General features: G+C 40.8%; 3 protein-coding genes across 4 annotated transcripts; all 3 read left to right on the top strand.

Annotated features, from left to right (window-relative positions):
• Window positions 1–4,727: 4,727 nt before the first annotated feature.
• On the top strand, window positions 4,728–7,474 carry LOC114801213 (SAM pointed domain-containing Ets transcription factor-like). 2 transcript variants are annotated; one of them, XM_028999234.1, is made up of 6 exons: window positions 4,728–4,864; window positions 5,265–5,669; window positions 6,429–6,626; window positions 6,719–6,766; window positions 6,898–7,035; window positions 7,204–7,474. In XM_028999234.1, the coding sequence occupies exons 2-6, from the start codon at window positions 5,270–5,272 to the stop codon at window positions 7,380–7,382; spliced, it is 963 nt and encodes a 320-aa protein (XP_028855067.1). In that variant the 5' UTR covers window positions 4,728–4,864; window positions 5,265–5,269; the 3' UTR covers window positions 7,383–7,474. The 2 variants fall into 2 exon arrangements, with proteins under 2 accessions (XP_028855067.1, XP_028855068.1); XM_028999235.1 differs by having other exon boundaries at window positions 4,799–4,864; window positions 5,262–5,669.
• Window positions 7,475–8,079: 605 nt separating this feature from the next.
• On the top strand, window positions 8,080–10,128 carry golt1a (golgi transport 1A). The gene is made up of 5 exons (XM_028999083.1): window positions 8,080–8,151; window positions 8,367–8,458; window positions 9,041–9,219; window positions 9,487–9,550; window positions 10,079–10,128. Exons 1-5 carry the CDS (start codon window positions 8,127–8,129, stop codon window positions 10,118–10,120), a joined length of 402 nt encoding a protein of 133 aa, XP_028854916.1. The 5' UTR covers window positions 8,080–8,126; the 3' UTR covers window positions 10,121–10,128.
• A 4,037-nt stretch (window positions 10,129–14,165) lies between these two features.
• On the top strand, window positions 14,166–21,096 carry optc (opticin). The gene is made up of 7 exons (XM_028998598.1): window positions 14,166–14,405; window positions 15,551–15,715; window positions 15,839–16,007; window positions 17,415–17,573; window positions 17,829–18,031; window positions 18,189–18,284; window positions 20,682–21,096. The coding sequence occupies exons 2-7, from the start codon at window positions 15,572–15,574 to the stop codon at window positions 20,850–20,852; spliced, it is 942 nt and encodes a 313-aa protein (XP_028854431.1). The 5' UTR covers window positions 14,166–14,405; window positions 15,551–15,571; the 3' UTR covers window positions 20,853–21,096.
• Window positions 21,097–23,714: the final 2,618 nt, after the last annotated feature.

The following is a 23,714-nucleotide window of genomic DNA, read 5'->3' as shown; positions in this document are numbered from 1 at the left end:
CCCCTAGAGGACCGGAGGCAAATCCGTAAATGACAGTATAGTCATACTGCCTGTTGAAGCCACATATTTTCAATGACAATGTTAAAATTTGTAAATAATTAAATGTTTTATAAGTAAATAATTATATGTTTAAACCATTTTTACTACTTTACCATTAGTAAAAACAACATTATCATTGAAAATTAGATAACATAGGATAAGATAATAATGTTATTATACACATACACATATGTGTGAATTAATTTATATATATATATATATATATACATACACTATTAACATTATCATTTACTAATTTTAACATTATCATTGAAAATGAGATAAGGTAGGATAAGATAATGTTAATCTCCTCCTTAAACTGTCACATTATCGTGGTGCAGGAATTGGAGAGCCCTAATGATCCTAGGAGCTGTGTTGTCTGGGGTACCCATGGGGCCCAGGCGGGCCCAGCCTGAACCGGAAACATGGACTCATCCAACTGTGGATCCACCACCCGCAGGAGGAACATGAAGGGTCCGGTGCAATGTGGATCGGGTGGCAGACCGAGGCAGGAGCTTTGGCGGTCTGATCCCAGAACAAGGAAACTGTTCTGTTCCCCAAGACTCTCGGCCTGTTTGTTGGGGTTTACCCCGGGGAATGGGCTTATGTGCCAAACAGCAGCTCAGAGTACCCTTTTTGGAGTCTCTGGGATCTGCGCTCTGACTGGGGACTCCATTGTCCTGCTGGCAATGACGGCATGACCTGGAGGGGGAGGAACTCCAGTCTGACCTCAGATCTAAACTCGAGTGGTGTTTCGCTATCGTACTTCTGTGCAAGCAGCAGTTTTGCCCATAATGAACACCATGTTCAAACATAAGGATGCCCATTGGTACACTTGGTACCAGGGCAGCATAGGTCACAGGTCGATGATTGACTTCTGACCTGCGACCATATGTTTTGGACACTTGGGTGAAGAGAGGAGCGGAGCTGTCAACTGATCACCACCTGGTGGACACCAGAAGTTAGGGGAGCCTTCAGGCTGAAGAAGGAGGCCTACCGGGCATGGCTGGTCTGTGGGTCTCCAGAAGCAGCAGACAGGTACCAGATGGCCAAGCAGGGTGCAGCAGTGGCAGTCGCCGAGGCAAAATCTCGGGTGTGGGAGGAGTTAGGTGAGGCCATGGAGAAAGAGGTTCTGGCAAACCTTCCAATGCCTCAGGAGAGGAAGGCAGCAACTCGCTCACACTGGATGGGGAGCTGCTGACTGGGTCGACTGAGGCTATGGTCGGGTGGTGGAAGGAAGACTTTGAGGAGCTCCTCAATCCCACCAACGTTCATTCTGAGGAGGAACCAGAGCTGGGATGCCTGGGTATGGACTGTCCAATCTCAGGGGCAGAAGTTGCTGGGGTAGTCAAACAGCTACACATCTCTGCAACATTGAGTGGACATCGGGGGCAGTTCCGGTGGACTGGCAGACCGGGGTGGTGGTCCTTGTTTTTAAGAGGGTGTGTTCCAACTGTAAGGGGATCACACTCCTCAGCCTCAGGTTGTGAAGCGGCTAGAATGAGGATCAGCACCTCCAAATCTGAGACCATGGTTCTCGACCGGAAAAGGGTGGCTTTCCAACTCCATGTTGGGAGAGAGGTCCGGCCTCAAGTGGAGGAGATTCACGAGTGAGGGAAGAAGGGAGCAGGAGATCGACAGGCAGATTGGAACCTATCTGTCATGGTGGAGAGGGAGCTGAGCCAGAAAGCAAGGTTGATCTACATCCCAATCCTCACCTATGGTCATGAGTTTGGGTAATGACTGAAAGAACGAGATCATGGATATAAGCGGCCGAAAAGGAGTTTCCTCCTTAGGGTGGATGGGCGCAGCCTTAGAGATAGGGTGAGGAGCTCGAACATTCGGGCGAGACTCAGAGTAGAACCACTGCTCCTCCACATCGAGAGGAGCCAGTTGAGGTGGTTCGGGCATCTGGTCAGGATGCCTCCTGGGAAGGTGTTTCGGGCATGTCCTGCCGGCAGGAGCCCCCGGGTGACCCCAGGACACGCTGGAGAAATGATGTCTCTGGTCTGGGAACGCCTTGGGGTCCTGCCGGAGGAGCTGGTGGAGGTGGCTGGGGAGAGGGACGTCTGGGATTCCCTACTTGGGATGCTGCCCCCGCGACCCGAACACGGATAAGTGAAAGAAGACGACGGATGTGTGTGTGCTGGTGTCTTCCCATTGTAAGTCGCTTTGGATAAAAGCGTCTGCCAAATAAAGTAAAGTAAAGTAAGTAAAGTAAAGTGTGTGCATGTGTGTGTATAATACATATATATACTAATATTAACATTATCATTTACTCATTTTAACATTTTAACATTATCATTGAGAATTAGATCAAATTTGAATGTGACAGTAGTAATAGTGCAGAAAAGAAGGTAATAAATAAAGACACGGTTGCATAGAACCCCACCCTCTCTGCTACAGAATGGCAGGACATGGTCCGCATTTTCCTACACACATTGAACACAGCTAAGACGCCTCAGTAGGAAAAGCCGCCTCTGCCCTTTCTTGAAGACAGTGTTGGTATTCTTGGACCAGTCCAGTTTACAGTCTATGTGTACCCCCAGCTTGTCCTCAACTAGGTCCTCTGATGGTGACCGGGGCGGGAGGAGGAGCCAGCTTCCTAAAGTCCACAACCAGTTCCTTTGTCTTTGTAATGTTTAGCTGATATTAATGGTCCTTTGCAGGATATATCAAAAAGAACTACAAAGGACCAGTCTATTTATGAAAATAATAATTTACTATGCTAAATACTGTGCCTCCTGTCCAGTCCCTCTTCAACACACGGAAGATGCTAAATGCTTTCTATCTGATGCACACTACTAAAGTGACCCACCACCACCCTGCATCAGCTGTGATGCTGTCTCAAGTAAATGATTATTAATGTAGGCATTCAAAGTAAACCAACCTAATGACATCACTTTCTACTGTATGACAAAAATTGCCTTAATTTCCTTTAATAGTTCTATCTTATTTTTTAAGTCCATTTCACTGACAGTTTTAAACGTATGCTGATTTTTGGAGTGGGTAAACCTTCTCTAAATTGTACTGATTGCACCAATGAATAATACACCTCATTAGCCTGCAAAACGTTGCACCACAATATGTAATATGTGCAGATATGGTGTCACGACGGCAGGCTGACGGGGGAGGGAAGCGCAGAGGCGGGATATATTGGGAAGAAGGATTTATTATAAATAAACTCTAATAAACACCAGCACGATGGCCGAAAAGGGAAATAAAGGGGGACAACGTAAACAAACCCGCAGGCGTGTGGCGATTGCCAGAACTAAAAATACATATACATACACCGTTGCCAGGTCAAGTTCACGAAAGAGTTAACTTTGTGTTGCCGCTCCAGAAGGGGCAGAGTTACAGTTTTAAAGGCGGTCAGAATTGGCTTCAGCTGTCGCGATCACCTGGAGCCAATCCTGACCTATGGGGATAAAAATGTCAGGTTCTCAGATCTATACTTATTTCCCACAGTGCCAGAAATCTGTGGGGCGACCACTGGACTGCCATATGAAAATCTTGGGTTAATAATCGCTGGTTAAGAACCACATCCGAGAAACTCGGGTCAGCGGGCCAGATAATTTCAGTATAAGGACTGAAATGTCCGTAATGGTACTCTGTGAAAGAAGTCTTTTAACCCACCCATGTACAGCAAACGAATGCTGCGTGACACGCTCCCAGCTGCTTTAAGAACAGCTACTTCGGTGAATGCCACACCACTTTTTTCATGAAAACGATGCAAATTAAACCAATCTTTAAAAGGCACAAATCTAACCTGCCAGTAAATCCTGCAAGTCTTAATTCCCCTAAAATGAGAATGGGGACCCTCAGCAAACTCATTTAGAGATCAGGCGGCTCCTTAATACCTTCTCTGTGGAGCGTGTTTGCTTCTTTCTTCCTGCGTGCTCATCTCTGCAGGAAATAAACTAAATGGACGGACTAATGGATTTACTGCAAGCTGTTGCAGGGAAGTGGATACAAATAAGGTTTGATCTGCGCCCTGATAAATACAAGGGGATGTGTCCAGGCCTGGTTCCTTTCACGGGGACTAAGGAGATGAATGATGGAATGTGGACGAGAAGGGGAGATGAGCGACGAGAGAAAGAAAGGATTTTTGGGGGGGATGTCTCAAGGGACAATTTCATTTGCTCTTGGGTCGCCCCAATGGGCCCTTTAAAGAAGGGATTTAAAAGGTGATATCCAAAATTCTTGATGTTTTCATGACACAAAAATAAATGTATTGTTTATTTATTTGTTGTTGTTTTTCCATATTGTGACTATGAGCTTTTCTGGATTCAGTTAGCTTATTCAGAAGCTTATGTTGTCTACGTGAACTTTACAGTTTCTACTAAATGAATATGATTTCCACGTAATGAAGTTTGACTTCAAGTGATGCACACTTTTATAATAATTATTAATATAAATAAACACGAGTGTAACAAAGAATCGCTTGCAATTCTGAAATGAAACTTGATGATATATATATATATTCGATTAAAAATGTTTGATTAAAAAACTCATGCTGGCAACAGAGAATGAAACCAGTGCTGTGAAAATGACGGCTCTTGTGTTTGTCCTCATTTCAAAACAAGTCACTTAACTTTGTCACACCCCATTGTGGAGAACTGACCCGAAAGTAAGTCCCTCTGTGAAATCCATTTTGCCCCATGCCAACGAGTGCTCCACTATGACTCCTTGAAGATCTTCTCATCTGGATCTGTCTTGGAGCACTTTTTAAAAATGAGTTTCTGGAAACGTCGGGACTGGTAACACTGTGCCTGGTTAAACTCTGGCCTGAAACCACTTTTACACCAGGATTCATCATAAAAAGGTAATGTACATGTTTTATTGTAATTCCATTTAAATATAAAAGCTTTTATTTATTATTTATTAGTTTCCAGAAATTAAAAAAGCATTTTTACCATTGCAATGCAGAGATGGTATGAGATGGTATGATCTGTTCAGTAAATGATTACATGATGTTACAAGATGTCCAGGATTTCTGCCTCCAGATGCAATTATGCCTCTGCTATTCTCTGCAAAAGAATGGTGAAAGATGAGCATCCATCAGGGCTCCATGACAACTTCATAAAATGCAGTGTGGAAGTCATCTGCATTCTAACCTTATAATATGAATATTCAGCCCGGGTTAATATCATATTGCATTCTGAGTACAGGAGATACCACTTTTAACAATAAACAACAGGATTTCTTTCCTGTTGACCTAGCAGTTTCCATGGCAAGCTGTAGAAGCAGCCCGGCAGATAATGCAGTGCACCCGTTACAAACCCTCACGGGAGCCTCCTTTACGACAAACAAGCAGGACAGTGGGCCAGGACAGGATACCAAGCAGTTGGTGGACCTGAGCAAATGCAGCATTTCAGGAAACTACCTGTCTTGCTTTGACATGCTCGCCACCGATGACCCCACGTGGCTCGTGAAGGTGACCGAGATACCTGAGGCGCCAGCCCTGAAGGGACCTGAGCAGTGCCCCGACATTGACAGCCCGAGCGTTCCTGCCTCGTCTAGACACGAGACGCTGCAGGAGGAGCACCTTGAGCAGGTGCAGAGCATGGTGTTGAAGGAGGTGCTGAAGGACATAGAAACTGCCTGCAAGCTCCTCAACATTGCCCCAGGTAAGGTCCCATCTTTATTATCTGGACGATCATCATGAAAATGAGAATACTTTTTAGTTTAGGGCACTTTCTTGAACCATTGTAATTATATGAAATTGTTGCTGCATTGCTATTTTTCAAATTTACACTGGTAAATATTACATTTTGATTAATACAATTACATTTAAACACACAGATACTCAGCATATAACAATGCATAATATATTTAATATATAACAAATTGCCAATACACTAAAAGGTTTAAATCTAGTGTGCATATTTAATATATTTCATATATGGCACTATAAACAGCATAGTACAATTACATTGTCATTATATTGTAATTATTATTCTACATTATGTGCTTTAACTATACCATGGCACTGCAAATTACATTTACATTTTCCATTTACGGTATTTGTCCAGATGCTTTCAGATTACCATCAGTGAAAATACGATGTTCAGAATATCTCAAATTTAAACATAGGAGTAGAATTTGCCACCAACAGGCAAATTCTAATATGTCAATATATTCATGGCTGCCCACTGCTTATCAAGGGTGATGGTGAAATGCAGAGGACACATTAATATATTTTTTGTTGTGTCACCATGTACTTACTATAAATATAAAATTTCCATATATTTCATTTCTTCTTGGTTATCCACCTACAAATCCTAAACTGGAAACACTAAAAGAACATATAGTCTTATAATTGGGTTTTTGGATGTAAAAAATACCATTTTTATTCCAACCGAGCTTTTCATGCTCTTGGTTGCTAGATCCCATGAAGTGGAATGAATGGAATGTTCAAAAGTGGCTGCTGTGGACCGAACATCTATACAGACTTCCTCACGCGGGTGAGGCCTTTCAGCGAATCGACGGGCGAGACCTGTCTGCCATGAGTGAGGAAGACTTCCACAAACGATCTCCGCAGTGCAGTGATACGCTGTATGCCTATCTAGACATATGGAAGTCAGGTACGAAACAGTGAAGAGCTCACAGTGCCGTTTTGTGGTTCGGTTTTTCTGCTGGTAACCGGTGCGCCTGGCCCATGTTGTTCTTTTTGAAGCTGCGTGGATGAATCATCAATGTTCCACTGTTGAAAGCCAAATCACAGGTACTCTTCAGACATTTTATAAATAGCTTTTATCTACGATGAGCCTAGTTTCTGAGACTGTTCGGGCATGCAATATCCATCAAAGTACTCAAAAAAACATACACAGAATTTAAAGTTCCTTCTGATGTTAGGAGAAGGAGAGGAGCAGCAGTCCGAGGCGGACTCCTCCTGCTCAGACCAACCAATCCACCTCTGGCAGTTCCTTAAAGAGCTGCTCCTGAAGCCACACACCCACAGCCGTTGCATCCGCTGGGTCAACAAGGAAAAAGGTCAGGCAGGACCGACCTGATTCATTTTCTCCATTTCATGCGTAGATTCATACCTGTCCGCTCTCTCGTAGTAATCTTTATTACATTTACAGTAATGTACCCACTCCATCACAAAGAAGCTCAGATTACTGTGACACTGACTCACTCTGTCCCCTGTCTTTATTCCAGGTATCTTCAAAATTGAGGATTCAGCTCATGTGGCACGGCTATGGGGACTTCGTAAGAATCGTCCTGCCATGAACTATGATAAATTGAGCCGTTCCATCCGCCAGTATTACAAGAAAGGCATTATCCGTAAACCGGATATCTCCCAGAGACTGGTCTACCAATTTGTCCATCCAATTTAAAATGATTACCCTGCAGTAAAATACTATAACATATATCATTCTGCTTGAAAGGTTTGGTTTGCTTTATTCCTACTAATGAATGACAACTTAGAAACAGCTACCTATTGATGTAATATTGGCTTGTAAATGCATATTAGCATATTAAGCATCAGCAAACTAATACTAATCATGTCACTTTTTATGGAATTTCATGGATCAAAATGATGGACTGGTATACGCTACTAGAACACTAACATATATTATAGGTCCATCATGTACTGTTAAACAGATCTCATTTTATTTATTCAGACCTATTTGTGTGCATTGTTAATTTAAACACTTTCTTTTTATATGTTGTTACAAGTCTACACCTGCAATAAAGGTTTTGGCCAACATTTTGCAAACAGGAGTGAAAAAGCAGCTACAACTGCCTTCAATCCCTTCTATGTGACTGGAAGAGGCATTTTTGGCAGAAAAAATGATACTGACGCCAGCCGCTGTCTATGATTGACATAGTCAAAATGACAGCATCTCACTGAATCCATGGGGGCTGGTTAAATCTGCTTCGGTGAAAATGTCCACGTGTTAACATGCAGCAGCAACATGAAAGAAGAGATAATGGCTTTATTCATGGCGTCGGGTTAATGTTCTCCAGAGGTTACACAGGGTACAAAGGACAGTTCTCAGTGTAGGTGGAAATCACTCCGAACACAACCGCTGGGAGACAGAAGGTCTCATGTATATCGACATCTATTGGGGAACACCATGATCACAATTACGGACTTTCAAAGTAAGTGTCATCACTTCACTTTCACAGAACATTAAGCACTGTTCCTTACATTTTTATATGTTGGAAAGACTATTTTAAACAATTTAATATTAAGATTCAGTGTGATAATATATGATAAATTGTCATTTTAAGCCGTATTTACACTCAATCCTTTAGCTGGTAAAGTTACTATAATCAACCCTCTCCTTCTGTTTTATGTTTCCATTGTTGTTAAGAGGTTGGTGTGGGACTGACAGGCTTCGGCCTTTTCTTTGTGATATTTGGAATCCTGCTGTACTTTGACTCTGTCTTGTTGGCATTTGGTAATGTAAGTAGACCTTTTCATCAAGCACTGATACTGTGCATTCCCTCTTGAATTAAGAGTAAGATAAAGATAACATTATCTTGGACAGAAAGACAGTTGCGAAGACAGAGTGAATCATGAAAAGTCATATAATAATGAATAATTCTCATATTCCAAAATTCAATATCTGTGGTTATGTATTTTCATGACCCACACACATTTTGCACATGGGCGGCAATGTTACATATTGTTTAAATCAAATGTATGATGCATCTCAGTAGCAAGAGCTTCTTAATACATCATGAAAGATGTGTTTTGTGATTTTAAAAAATATAATTATCTGACAAACATTTCTTGTTTTAACCCCAAACTCAATAATATAGGGATGTAAAAATACTGTTACATCAATGGATCAATGGAGGATTTCTGTAACTGGTATGGAAGTCTAGTTAGCTGTCAAAGTTCCTTGACTACCTATGGTTTACCCACACTAGTTATTTTCAACCAGTACAAGTGGTTCTTGTTCAGTTGTTTGCTTTTTTGTCTGGGAGTGTTGAGGAAGTCTATCAAATTTTCTATCCGCAACCTTTTGGTTGTTCTCTGCAGGTCCTGTTCCTGACTGGGTTGGCATTTATCATTGGTCTAAAGAGGACAGCTCATTTTTTCTTCCAGAAACACAAGCTCAGAGGCTCCACCTTTTTCCTGGGCGGTGTGGGTTTAGTACTTCTGCGGTGGCCCATAATTGGTATGGCAGTAGAATCGTACGGATTTATGCTTCTTTTCAGGTATGTGGACTTCATGCATTCATTTGTACAATGTACCTTGGTGTAAAACCAGTATTAAGTACTGAACATTGAATTGGATGATTGTTAGCTCATGTCCAATTCAGGTTCTTTCTTTTTTGTTTAGACAACCTTTGATGTCCTGAATGTGAACTTTTCAGAATCAAAAAACTTTATGAATCCTGGAAAACAATTGCTTCATGTTAAATCATTTCTGATAATAATGAGACTTTAGGATTAAATGTATGCTGTTATTTTTTACTTCACCAGGTCGTTTTTTCCTGTGGTTTTTCAGTATCTTGGGTCTTTTGTTAATATTCCATTTCTTAGCAAGGTAAGTTAATATAAACTGACCAGCCACAATATTAGACACACTGATTGATTAATTGAATAACATTGATTATCTGTAAACACCTGAACATGTTAAGGGTTCGACTTATGAGCTGTTAGTTCTTGAAAATTATCTTTTATAAGGTCCAAATTGTGAAAGTACTTGTGAGGTAATTGTGGTTGGTTGAGACATTGTGACCTGACCTGTGATCAGACCACATTCACCTCTTCAAGACAACAGCGTCACCTCATCCAAGTCACCTTGTTCATCAGCATAATGCGTCCTGCCACAAATATTCAAGGTGTTGACTCCATATTCCCCAGATCTACACAGTGCAAAAATAAAAGCAGTCTTAGTACCAGAAATTACTGACACACAACATTTCAGTGTCAGGCAAGTGGTTTTAATGTTGTGGCTGATTGATGCATATATTAATCTATTAATCCATTCATCTATATTGATTTATACTGTATGCTCTGAGTACAGACTAGTATGTTGTGACAATGTGGATTTTTTTGTATCATTTTCTAGCTGTTTAGTAGTTTATCTGGAAGCAGTTCCTCTATGGTTTGACAGGAAAACATAGAATAAGAATGGTAAGATTTTATATTTTCTGCATAATTTTCATGGCTGCCCACTGCTCACCAAGGGTGATGGTTAAATGCAGAGGACACATATTGTTGTGTCACCGTGTGCTGTGCTGCAGTGTTTCACAATGACAATCACTTTAGTGATGTGATTACAACAGAGAGCGTGTTTGTTATATTCAGGTTTAGGACAAGATTTATTATGAGGTCAGAAATCTCATGTAAAGAGAGTGTTGCTCGTGTGACATATAAATTAAAGGGTGGTCACAATTTATCCAGAGCAACTTACACAAATGCTTTAAATATCAATAATTAAAATTCCTCATTTGGTTTCGCTAGGACCTGATCTGTAGATACAGTACCTTTCACATAACAACTCAGAACCCAACTGTTATTTTTTTTTAAATATAGAAAGTGTACGTGAGCGCTCTTTCAGTCCAAACATTTTCTAAGCAGGAAGGTTTTAAGTTTGTGCTTGAAGATCTTGACTCAGATGTCTGGATGTCTAGCAGAAGTTCATTCCACCACCTGGGAGCCAAGACACAGAAAAATCTATATCACATCAACCAGAATGAGGAAGTAGCATGTGTGAGAGCCGTCAATCATCACTCATGTAAAAAACATAATTAAAACACAAACAAAAAAGGCAGCTAATTGTTCCTCTTCAAACTAGCAAAGAGTCATTTCTTCTTTGTATCTATTTATTGATGGAATAATTAGGGATCAAGCCCCATGTGCTATGTATGTCTATTATACAGGTCTATTAGAGACTTGGAGTTGTGTGACCTGTAATAACTGTAAGTATGGATCTTCAATAACTGCAGAATGTCTTCTACACAGGCATCACAGGATGGTCGACACAAAACCTTTTGCTGAACTTTGGTAAAGCTTCAAGGCCCATATGGAGACCCAGCAGAAGTGTGTGTGGATGTGTGTGTGTGATTTTATAATGCACTACATTTTATGTCAGATTATTAGGAATTTATTTATTTATCATATTGTGACATTAAAAATAAATTTCATGCCATTAAAGACACTGTAAAATGTGTGTTTATATGCATCTCTTGCTTATTTAGCCTTCTCATTAGTTTTATATTATAAATGTGGGCCAGTCAAAGAGGAGGGGTTGAGATGGGAGGGGCTTCCTGTCACCTCTGTTCACTGGTGATGTGCCTCTGAAAGACAGTGAGTCACTGTGTACTTTTACACCAGTGGTCGCTGATAAGCTTAAGGTAGGTGATTCTGATTATTTATACTTTCATTAATTAGCTCAAATTCATTTTGAGGTTGCATTAGGCTTCTAATAGGCAAAATCAGCTGTGTACCACAGTTCATACTGCTTCGTAAAAATATTACTGTAATTCCACATGCAGAATTCTTGAAGTCTTGAGTCAGCCTTATGATTTGTAACCAAATTCTTAAAACAACTTTGAGACAAACCTGATTTGAAATTTTCAGTACATGCAGATACAGAGTACATTTTTGTTTGAAGAGCATTTTAGTGTTTTTCATACCTGTCTCCTGTGTACCCTACGTCTGAGGGGGTGGGTAATGTCACAGGTCTTTTGATGATTCTTTTGAAGTTGTGTGAATGTGAGGGACAGACAGAAACAGATGTTCATGTACCCTGTCCTGCTAAATATACTTAGATATATCTTTTTTGGGTGGTAACTACATTTAAGGTATTTATCAGTCAACCTTGTCCAGAGCACCTTGCAATCAGTAGTTTCAGGGACAGTCCCCTTTAAGTGTCTTGCTCAGGGACACAATGGTAGTAAGTGGGGTTTGAACCTGGGACTTTGTGGTCTACTACAACCCCAGTTATTTTTTATGCCCACAATATATGCCTGAACTGGCGGCATTGATTACCAGTCTTTTTTAGCTCGGAAATTAAGACTAATTGCAATTGAAGTCAGTTGCAATTTTCATTAACATCTTGTAGCATTTGGCTGGTAGTCTTCAGACCAATGCTGACCGCTGCCACCACTTTTATCTCAGCATAGAACTCTGTTGCTGCTCTAGATGTTGCTCCTGGTCACCATGATACTGATGCTGACAGCCAGGATTGGAGAGACCTATCCTGAAGGGTCTCTCAGAAACTCTCTCCGCACTGAAGGTATTGAACTGTTGAGTTCTTCTCATTGCCACAGCATAATAATTAATCCACAGTTACAGCGATAACGTAAGTAATGCTGAGAAAATATTAAAATGAAATTACTCAAGAAGAAATTAGCAACATTCACAGTCACCTCTGGTTTTACAATGTTTCTTGTTTTCTGTAATAACAGTTTTGAAGACCACAAGGGTCTCCATAAAAAACATCATAGCATGCTCATGTAACTTTGCAACTCACCATTGGGTTTGTCTATTTGAATATGACAATATCACAATTTTGAAGTATATACCATACAGGTTTAAAGTTTGGACACACCTTCTCATTCAATGTATTTTCTTTATTTTCATGACCATTTACGTTGGTAGATTCTCACTGAAGGCATCAAAACTATGAATGAACACATGTGAAGTTATGTACTTAACAAAAAGTGGAGATGTGGCCTCCACAGTCACCGGACCTGAACCCAATCCAGATGGTTTGGGGTGAGCTGGACCAACAAGTGCTAAACACCTCTGGTGTTGAACTCCTTCAAGACTGTTGGAAAAGCATTTCAGATGACGATCTCTTGAAGCTCATCGAGAGAATGCCAAGAGTGTGCAAAGCAGTAACCAGAGCAAAGAAGCTAGAATATAAAACATGTTTTCAGTTATTTCACCTTTTTTTGTTAAGTACATAACTCCACATGTGTTCATTCATAGTTTTGATGCCTTCAGTGAGAATCTACACAACGAAATGGGTCCTCTGCTGTTAACCATCATACTTGGTGAGCAGTTGTTGACCATGAGAGGCGAAGTGTGTGGGGACAGTGCTTTGCTCGGTGGCACCTCAGTGGCACCTTGGCAGACCATGATCTGAAACGGCAAAACATCCAATTATGAATCAGCTGACTTACCCGCTAGGCCGCATTTCTTTTAAAATACATATTTTTCACAGGAATAAGTCCAGAGGAGATTACTTCCAGACTGCTGAGGGGCATTGTGGGTGCAGCTGCGGAAGAAGAATGCTCATCCAGGCTCTCTGCCCACAAGCCAATAGAAGTGTCCAATTCGGCAATGGGGTTGGGACCGCACCGGAAAGTAAAATGGTTTTATCCTGAGTTAACCCACCTCCATGCAAAAAGAAGGCCAAGTCTGTCATCTTATAATTTGAATTCTTTTGGTCTTCGCTATGGAAAATGATCTCTGGAAGAATAAATTGAATGTTTTACTTTAGCTGTTTACTACTAATAAATAAATCTGGGTAAAATGTTGTGTTTGTTCCTTCATCAAAATTTAAATGTTGTAATAAAAAAAAGAGTCACAGTTGTTTGCTTTTGATTTGTGACTGGGAATCGAAATGGGTGGAGACAGGAAGGAAATCGTGCGCTACAACGCACTCTGCTGGAAGCCTTTATTCTACGGATCTGGATGACAGCATTACAGCATACAGTTCATCTGACTGTTGCAAAAGACTGATTCTTCTGCTTTTAAAAGTACAATTTTATTATTTTTAGAATCGAGAGAATGAATGATTTAGAATAGATAGAAAAGGGAAGCAATGTAGGCACTGGTATTTTATAGAAACGTATGGCCTGGTCCTCTGCCTAGTCATATTTACCCAATTCACTTCTCCCCTTTGAGTCCAGGCCATTGAGATGAAATCTGTCAGTGTATTGCTATGTCAGAGCATTAGGGTATGTATAGCGAGACAGTCCAGTCATGATTATTGGGCTTCAGCTCATTAACATAACAGATTTATTGATTTGGTTGCCTGTCTACATATCACACCTACACTCTACAAAGGTCAAGAAGAAACAGTAACCTCACCTTTGTTCTGTAATGTTACAGAACGAATGTCATGCATACTCATAAATGCTGTGACCATGGCAATAAGTACAAAATTGTCCTACTGGATTCATAACAGCTTGAATTAAAGCTGAATTGTCACTGGTTTTGTAGGATTTTTGTTTAGTCACAACAGGCCAACAAACAGCCTGACGTGTTGGCGGGGGTGTGAATTAGTGACAGCTGAGCAAACGCTTTCAAATCCTGGAGTCCCACCCCCACCTCATTCTTTTCCCCCACACCTAGTCCCGTAATGGCCACTTCAGTCCAAGGGAATAGGAGTCAGCACGCCCCCATACATCTGCATCTGAAGAGACTTCACTAACATATAAGTACGCCTATTTCTTTCTTTTTTGGTGTATGTCTTGCCTAATTTCTGTCTTGCCTAATTGTCTTAGTTAATGTATTTATGTTTATTTAATGTACCAAAGTAATACATTCAAGTGGTAAAAGCCAACCTATGAGTCAACCAATAAATGTGTGTTATTATGATAAATGAGTTCACATTTGGAAAGTCTTGCAAATGTATAACGGAGGAATGAGTGAGGAGGGGACAGTTTTTTTTACCGTGTAGACCGTGTCCGTATTTGGGTCAACAAATTCTTTTCAGCACTCGGAAGCAGCTCTCACTGGGGTCGCCCTGCATCTGTTTACATGTTCGCTAAACACAGAAAAAGATTTTTTTTTATGAATTTTGTTTGTTTGTGTGTAACTACCCTGAACATATATTTTTAAAATAAGAAAAGTAATGACTATGATTGACAGTTGTCATGCACGCTACCTTCCCATTCTGGACGATATAAACCTGCTTCTTTCAATATCGTCAAAAATGCGTGAAAACGGTTGAACATATCTGATTTAACCACTGCAGCTAATTAACATACTTAAATAAAATTTTGGGTTCGTATTCTTGATGAACAATTTCTCCTAAAATATCAAACACAAAACAACAGAATCTTGCAACACTGAGTGCACAATCTTTTTTCCTTCCCTCCCTCTCTTTTTACCTTTGATATGCAATCTCTGTCATCACAGGACCACGCACACTACCAAAGCAAACATGCACGTAGCTCCTCAGTGCTATTATTCCACTATTCTGATTGGTGAACATTTCCAAACACATACTATGAATGTGATTGTTTTTGTCATTGTCACTGCAAACCAGCACACAGTGCAGTGTGGGGATGGTACCTAGATCAAAGGGGTCTCAGTGCCACCTTTGCGGTTGGCGATTTGGACCAGCAATCTTTCAGTTACAGGTCTATTTCCTTACCTGCTGGGCAACAACTATGTGCTTCGCCTTAAATTATTCGAAATAACTCCTTATGACACAAAAGTAATTATTGAATAAATAGCTGTCCATGCCAGCTCTCTGACTGGAAGCAGATTTCCTGTAGATTTTGAATGTGGGAGATGATTTTAATACATTTTATCCGAACCCTAGTGGCAACTAACTCTTTATTTTTTCTTTAAATAGGTGGGTCCTTCAAATCTGAGAATGGTTCTGCTTGTGGCTCTCCTTGCGGCAGCGACCCTGTTGAAATCATGTCAAGCAGCTCCCACTGTGGGGTCAGACCCAGAAATCTATGAAATAGACTCTTGGAATCTGAATAGCTATGATTATGATGACCTTGACGAAGATGTGAGTTGGGAGACTGTTTCACGTCTCCATGATAGAAAATGTGAAAAAAATAGCATCAAGATATTTTTTTTCACTCATTCACAAGCAAAAGGTATAATTTCTCTCTCTCACCTCCTCTCTTAGGTTAAGGTGGGGACAGTTTCTCCTCTGAGGGTGGCTACCGCACCAAACACCATCACCACCTTTTCCACTAGTGAGGAGATGACCCTGCCACCCCAGGCCATCAGGAAGCCTACCGTACCTACCCTAGATTTCGGTGGCCCGGGTTTATTCGGACCTGATACTGCACTAGGTAAATTATGTACATGGAAAAATGGGGTTATTCTAAAAATGTAGACAAGTAGTCCAATCTATATTTCAGAATAATTAACCCTTGTCAGTTTACAAAAAAAACTCTACAAAGCCCCACCCACTTCACAAACAGTCATGATATGCAAATAACTAATATCTACTGTCTAATAACTGTCCAATCTATCCAAAACCATTCAGCTGATTCACACTGAATTTGTTCTGAGAACATAAACCATGAGACATTAGATGATTTACTTGCTACAGACCAGTGGTTTCTCGGGTGTGGCCATTTTGCTTGTAAAATGCATCCTATTTACAGAAAGTTACAGACTCCAAAGGGACTCCAGTCAGCCTATATTAACCAAGTATTTCCTGCAGTGATTCGACCCAGCTTGATTCCTTATTTCAATAGACTTGTCATCTAGCCTCCCTCCTTACTGGCATGTTCATAGACGTGTAGAGGTGGAGAAGCAGCTGATGAACAGCAGGCAGCTCTGCTGATGCATGATCGAGACTGCAGGGCTGAGCTTTTAAGTAAGGAGTTCAAATATGACTACTTCTTGTTTATCAATGTTAACATGATTGGTTTTCAAGGTTCATGGGAAAAAAATTATGTTAAGGGCTACTTAAGCGTTATGTTAAGTTTGTATTAGTGTTACAAAGTAACACGTAATAGTCACGGTCAACGGCAGGAATGTCCGCATTTTCACGACTGGCAACAAACAAGGTATATTACAAGAAACACGAGCAAACACCAATATAGGACTACAGTTTTACGACCCGACAAGGACATGGAGACAATAGGGTGGTAGTAGCCTAGTGGGTAACACACTCGCCTATGAACCAGAAGACCCGGGTTCAAATCCCACTTACTACCATTGTGTCCCTGAGCAAGACACTTAATCCTAAATTGCTCCAGGGGGACTGTCCCTGTAACTACTGATTGTAAGTCGCTCTGGATAAGGGCGTCTGATAAATGCTGTAAATGTAAATGTAAATGTAAATAGGCAAACATTTATACGAGACAACAGCTGGCAGAACAACCAGGATCACAACAAGGACAATACAAAACTCCGGGCTGAACCACGGAACCCTGGTCCTAGGTGTGATGCATGGCACGCCACCACAATCTCCATCAGGAGGAAATTAGAGGGCCCAGATGAACTGAACGCTCTGCACACACAAGGTCCAAACTCAAAATTTTGGAGGTGTGAAGCCACACCATTAACAGCCACGAAAGTAGTTCAAATATTCATGTTAGTACAAACGAAATAAATTCTAGAGCTTGAATATTAAGTACACTAATATTATATATATAAGTACACTGAAAGAGAAATGAAATTTTATGTCTGGTTTCGCAGAAAGCATGTAGAAATGATTACTGTGTTTGTTCTTTGTGGTTTGACAGGCATGCCCACTTGTCTGCTCTGTGTATGCTTGAGTGGAAGTGTTTACTGTGATGATTCTGATCTGGAACACGTCCCTCCTCTGCCCAAGGATACGACTCACTTCTATGCCCGCTTTAACCGGATCAAAGAAGTGAAGGCCAGTGCCTTCAGGAACATGAGTAATAAGGCTTCACATTTTTATATCTAACAGTTCAATTGTTTTATTACTTGTATAATGACTTTTTTATTTCTATTTGTTCAGTGAAACTCATTGCAATCAAAATTCTTTAATACACCATGTGTATGTAATGTTCATACGAAAATGTATTTATTTTCCACCGTCACTATATGCATCAGAATGCATTAATTATTTTCATTTATAATAACATATATTAATATAAACATTACATCAGCTTGAAACATATCTGTTCCAGACCAGATGAGGCGAATTGACCTGACTGGGAACCAGATATCAGCCTTGGATAAGGATGCCTTCCGATCATTGCCCCATCTGCAGGACCTCCTGCTGCCAGACAACCAGCTTCAAGCTCTCCCTGAGCTTCCCCCCACACTGAGGCACGTGGACATCAGAAACAACCGTCTGAAGAGCAGCGGCATGCATGCAGAGGGCTTTAAGGTCAGGGCCTAGAAAACTCCCATAACTAACAACAATTTTCTCGTCGTAAAGATTTCAAGTAAAATTTTACATTTGAAATTTCTGGGAAACATCTGACACTAACAGCTGGTTTTTTTTTTACATTGCAGTTCTTCAAGAATGTGTTTTCTTTTAACAGGACATGAACCAACTGGAGTTCCTCTATCTGTCCAATAACCAGCTGGATTACATCCCCACTCCACTTCCTGAGACCTTGCGTGTCCTTCACCTGCAGGTGTGTCCTCCTTATTGCACAGGGTTTGTCTGCACTACTCTATCATTAGAAGGTGCACTATGAACCAAATGCAGATTTTTACTGTCAGCGCACTTAGTCTAAACACAACAAAATACAAATGGTACAATAACATAATGTAATAAAGTTTGATTGTTGTCTCCATTTCATAAAATGAATGTGTAAAAGTAAAATAAAGAACACAGTAATCTAATTATTAATGACAGTAATTGCTAATGTAACTCAGAGTAATCTGAGTACTTTGCTTAAGCTACTATTATTATTTAAATGTATAACTATTCCTTTTACAATTAATTATTTTATGGTTTATTTAATTCTTTTTTTACATTTCGTTTTATTAGTTGATTTTTATTTCGATGGTTTTTGTTTACTGATAATCTGCCCTTTTCACATTCTGATTACATGAATTCTGTTGTGTTCTGCAACGTCCTGGTACCCACAAGGTGGCGCCATATGTCTGTTGGGTCTTGTTAGCCCTAGAGATTCTCATGTGTTTTCCATTTACAGTGAATTAGTATTGTTATTTTATCCCCTGCATTCCACCCTCCGTTGTCGCTTGTCTTGTGTATTTCTGTTCCCACACGGCCTAGACGTTGCCAGAGAACCTACCGAACAAATACGCACAAAAATGCAGAGCGTTTTGTGCTGATGCAGTCAATCCATATCTGAAATAATGAATATTGAAATAATGATGAAATATTAGTCTGAATGTGGCCAGTTTTATTGTATCAGTGTTAGTCAATTCATTAAGAACCTTATCCATAGTCATTCAACATGTACATGTCTGAAGTGTCTTACCCACTAGGCTTGTATGACCCATGTGAGGATGAACTGATGTGCATTGTGTTTCTTTTTACTCTTCACACCATTTCAATAGTATGTTTCTGAGACCCTGCTGAGAAATTCTTTTCCAGTAATCAAAATTATCCAAAATTAGATTTTTAATCTTCTTGGTGTTGAGGGCAAAGTTATTGTCAGCACACCGGGCTGCCAGATGCTGGACTTGCTCCCTGTTGGCTGATTCATTGTCACTGTAACCATGGTGTTGTCTGAGAGCTTGATGATGGTGTTTGAGCAGCGCACACATTTACATTTACATTTACAGCATTTGGCAGACGCTCTTATCCAGAACGAATTACATAAGTGCTTTAAAATCATTGTAATCCCTTATTTGGTTCACTAGGACCCAATCTGCAAATACCATTAGTTTAATAACTCACAACTTTTTTTTTTTTTTTACAAAGAGCACTATTTAATCTTAGTATTTCCCAAAAAAAGTAAATCCTTCGTGACTCAGCTAGTGAAGTGAAGTGATTGACACGGTGCACACAATGAAATGTGTCCTCTGCTTTGAACCATCACCATTAGTGAGCAGTGGGCAGCCATGAAAGGCGTCCGGGGAGCTGTGTCTGCCCTGTGGAACTTCATTCCAGACAGAGAAGAAGCTAGATGAATGCTTTCTTAGTACCTTGAGAGATGGCGGTACCATCCCTCAATGTAGTCATGAAATGGAACTAGAGGGGAGTTGCTCAGGGTCCTGGCGTCTGTTGGTCTGGAACTCAAGTATCCAGTAACCAAGGAAGGTTTTGATGCTGAGGTTATAAAACTGGAGGGGATGACCCTGTTAAATTCTGAAGACATTTACAAGATTAGTTATTGTTAATGCGAATGAAAGACGCATGAAGAGCCATGGAAATGATATGAGAACTGGTAGGCATCTGCTGTGGCAGGGAGGTTGCACTTGAAGCGATCCGGAGCCATTCACTTGAAGCACTTGGCACTTTGGAGTGCAACAAAAGCCATTCAGGTACCCAGGAGCAGAAAGATTGGGCACCAAAAGCCTGGGCCAATGAATACTTGATTTCTGATTTCTGATCTTGATCTGGTTATGGGCTGTGATTTAGTTTATGCATTTGTAAATATAATCCAGAATACATCAGAATACATTTTGGATTCCAGATCTAGCCATGCAACTGATGACTGACACTTAACATTTTCTTCACATTTAACATTTTTTGCTTTTTTTTGCAAGTTATCTATCTTTCTAGCTGTAAGGTGGAAACCTTTATCAGACCTTATACTTGTCATAAACAAGTTTGACAGCAAAGGAATGGAAAATGGTTTGATTGGATCAACTGATGCATCAGTTTCCTTTGAATATTTTTATGCAATACAAGAACTTTGACAAATGAATAATATCAACAGCGTGTAATGCACAGGTATTTAACAAAGTCAGCATGCTAACAAGCTAGCAGCATCTGCCCTTACTGGACGTTGCTCCTCAAGAAGTAAAAATGATTCACTCTAGCATAAAGTAATTCATTTGTTCTTCCGAGCACTCATAAAGATTTTGTGTACTCTTTCTTTGTATATTATCAGAACAACAACATTCAGAGCCTTCACGAAGACACCTTCTGCACTCGGCACGATATCAGATATATACGACAACCCCTGGAAGACATTCGCCTGGATGGTAACCCACTCGACCTCAACCGGTTCCCACAAGCCTATGTGTGCTTGCCACGCCTGCCTGTGGGCGGAACACAGTGACAAAGGAGCAAGACCGGGATTAACACAATTAAAATGTCCTCTTAAATGACAGTCACCAACCGTGCCATGTTGTTCTTCATTCGTCTGGGCGCTGTTAACATCAGTTTATAATATTCAGTACAGTGAAAACCCTTCGACCAATGCAGAAGCAGCGGTTTATGGAATGAAACTCAACCAGTTATTCTCGTATCAAAATTTACTTGACTGATCAGTATGCAAACTTCTGATTATAGAAAGTTCAGTGTGGGACTTGTTGATGTCAAAGACTTCCTCAGGATTTACATAAATAAATATCTAAAACTTGAAGCATGGTTTTTCATGATGTTATTCCACGTACAATAGCAAACAAACCCCACTTGTAGCCCTGAAACTAGTGCATTTTTCTACACTGTGAATAGTATCTGCACATTTCAAGCATGTAGTATATAATGCAGTGCTTTTCTGCCAACATCTTTGAACAGTATTGTGTTCTAATGGAAAATGTGTATTATGTGTTGGAAATGACCACGTATGGGCGCACTTTCTCCACGTTGTCATTCTGTGCTGCCGGTACAACAGCAAGGTTCTCGCCCCCATGCACACAAAACTGAGAGGATGGCACGACATGAACTGACAAGCAGAGGCAGGTTTTGAACACACTGGTATTGTCCTGGCACTTTAATACTCTTCTGCAGTCATGGTTCACATTTTGCACACACCCAGAAAATCATTCAGCTCACTCTATTTTTACATTTGTTCATTTGCATGCTGCATTGCGTAGGTTACTTAGCAACTCTCAAATATTTATAGTTTGACCAAAAAAGCAAAAAGCATCTATGTTATTTTGGCCCTGAATGTACAGAGATTGAGATTGACAACAATAGATACAGATTCCATCTTAAGTTGCCTCCCTGTACATATGATTACATAACCCTTCACAGAACATTGCTGGGAGTGTCTGTATGCCGCAGGTTCTACCAGCATGTACCACGTTTGACTTGACTGAACTGGTGGGAATAATTATGTTCTGCGAGTGTCTAATGACAGATAAATTGCCAGTGTTTCTCTTGATAACTCTGGATTTAAATGGCTGACAAAATTAAAGTAAATTTGGTGAAGGTTTTTTTTTACAGCCCTGTATTAGCAAAAAAATGCTGATTACACATCTGTGTAATTTGTGCTGTAATATTATTTAAGAAAATTATGATGGATGAATGTTTATTTATTTTTTTCAGATAGAGATGCAAATGTTCTGACTATCATTGCAAAAGTTAATAATGAGTTTTTGAATATAAAGTGATTGTCATTGTGAAATACTGCACCCGGGAAGCAGTATGTGGGGACGGTACTTTGCTCAGTGGCACCTTGTTGGATCGGGTTTCGAACTGGCAACCTCCTGATTGCTGAAGGCTGATTACGGGGCCACTTCCTTAACCGCTAAGCCACCACTGCCACAGTCCCACAAGAGTCACTTTATTGGGGTCAGTGGTGGCCTAGCGGTTAAGGAAGTGGCCCCGTAATCAGAAGGTTGCAGGTTCGAATCCCAATCCGCCAAGGTGCCACTGAGCAAAGCACCGTCCCCACACACTGCTCCCCGGGCGCCTGTCATGGCTGCCCACTGCTCACTCAGGGTGATGGGTTAAATGCAGAGGACAAATTTCACTGTGTGCACCGTGTGCTGTGATGCTATGTATCACATGTGACAATCACTTCACTTTCTAAATCAAATGGTTGTCTTTTGTATTGGCATGTCTAATTTAGAGGCCTTATATGTATGTATTCTGATTTATTTGTTCCTCTGTTTGTAATATGGAATAATAGCTTTTTGGAGGTCCTGTTTAAAACTTGAAACTTTTCTTAAAACACTTTTAAAAATTAAAGTTTGTAAGGTGTTTGCACTGAACACATTGTATGAAAAATTAGCAAAAAATACGGACTAGTTAAGCATCTGGAATTGGGTACACAGCAACCAATACAGTAACTCTGCAAGGCAAAAAGGGTCCCAAGCATGATGAGACGTTTTAATGAGCTTCCAAAAAAAAGTGCAGTGTTACCCAATCGATTCCACACTGCAGTGCTCTAGAAATCTCCATGTATACAATTAGGCAGTGGTGGTTCCTTATATGTCACTAAATAGTCATACATTATTGGGAACATTTTCATGATTTTGAGGCACTGAAACGAATCTCAAACCTGCTTGAATTTGAAGGTACGAGTGCTCAGGCTCATAGGCGTACGTCTGGGTGGCACCGTTGTTTTTCAGAGAAAGAGGGAGCTAGAGAGATTGCTGGAGTGGGATTAAGAATCAGAACAGGGCCAGGCGATGGAATCAGTGGGACGATGCCTCCACTCTGTCACTTTTTCTTCTCTCTTATGTCCTCCTGTTGCCCCATTTCCTCCATTTCAAATTCCTTGTCAATACTTCATATCTTTCTCTGTCTTATTTATAATGGCCACATTTCTCTGCACACTTGAATCCCCCCCCCGTCTTTCTATCTTTGCCTTTTTACTCTTTTGCTGTCGCTCACACCGACGACGTCCGTGACTCACCTGATGAATAAAAATCTGCCGTCGTCTCTTTCTCCTCCGTCTTCCCAGATTCTGGAGGGAGGGGAAAAGCACAGTCATGTAACACAGTGATGCAGGAGGAAGGAGGGAATGATATTTTCCTCCATCACTCCTCCCTCTAACCCCTGTTCCTTGGCCACGTGGCCCCTCCCTCCCCTCCTCGTTCAGCGCATGAAGGTGACCTTGCGGTCTGCCTTGCTCTCGCCCATCGATCGCATTGGTCGGGAGGACCTGGGGCTTCCCTCCTACGCATTCTAAGAGCCGGGAGGGTGCAGGTGCATATGGTGCGGGGGAGTACTTTGGCGCAGTGTGTGT

Source organism: Denticeps clupeoides, chromosome 12 (genome assembly GCF_900700375.1).
Source record: "Denticeps clupeoides chromosome 12, fDenClu1.1, whole genome shotgun sequence".
Lineage (NCBI taxonomy): Eukaryota > Metazoa > Chordata > Actinopteri > Clupeiformes > Denticipitidae > Denticeps > Denticeps clupeoides.
This window is presented reverse-complemented; position numbering and strand designations above follow the sequence as displayed.

Coding starts and splice junctions, on each gene's coding strand:
- golt1a (XM_028999083.1), top strand. CDS start 8,127: ATGATCACAATTACGGACTTTCAAA. Junction 8,152..8,366: donor CACAATTACGGACTTTCAAA/GTAAGTGTCATC, acceptor ATTGTTGTTAAG/AGGTTGGTGTGGGACTGACA. Junction 9,220..9,486: donor GGATTTATGCTTCTTTTCAG/GTATGTGGACTT, acceptor TTACTTCACCAG/GTCGTTTTTTCCTGTGGTTT.
- LOC114801213 (XM_028999234.1), top strand. CDS start 5,270: ATGGCAAGCTGTAGAAGCAGCCCGGCAGATAATGCAGTGCACCCGTTA. Junction 6,627..6,718: donor TCTAGACATATGGAAGTCAG/GTACGAAACAGT, acceptor TTCTTTTTGAAG/CTGCGTGGATGAATCATCAA. Junction 6,767..6,897: donor TGTTGAAAGCCAAATCACAG/GTACTCTTCAGA, acceptor TTCTGATGTTAG/GAGAAGGAGAGGAGCAGCAG.
- optc (XM_028998598.1), top strand. CDS start 15,572: ATGGTTCTGCTTGTGGCTCTCCTTGCGGCAGCGACCCTGTTGAAATCA. Junction 17,574..17,828: donor CAGTGCCTTCAGGAACATGA/GTAATAAGGCTT, acceptor TATCTGTTCCAG/ACCAGATGAGGCGAATTGAC. Junction 18,032..18,188: donor TGCATGCAGAGGGCTTTAAG/GTCAGGGCCTAG, acceptor TTCTTTTAACAG/GACATGAACCAACTGGAGTT.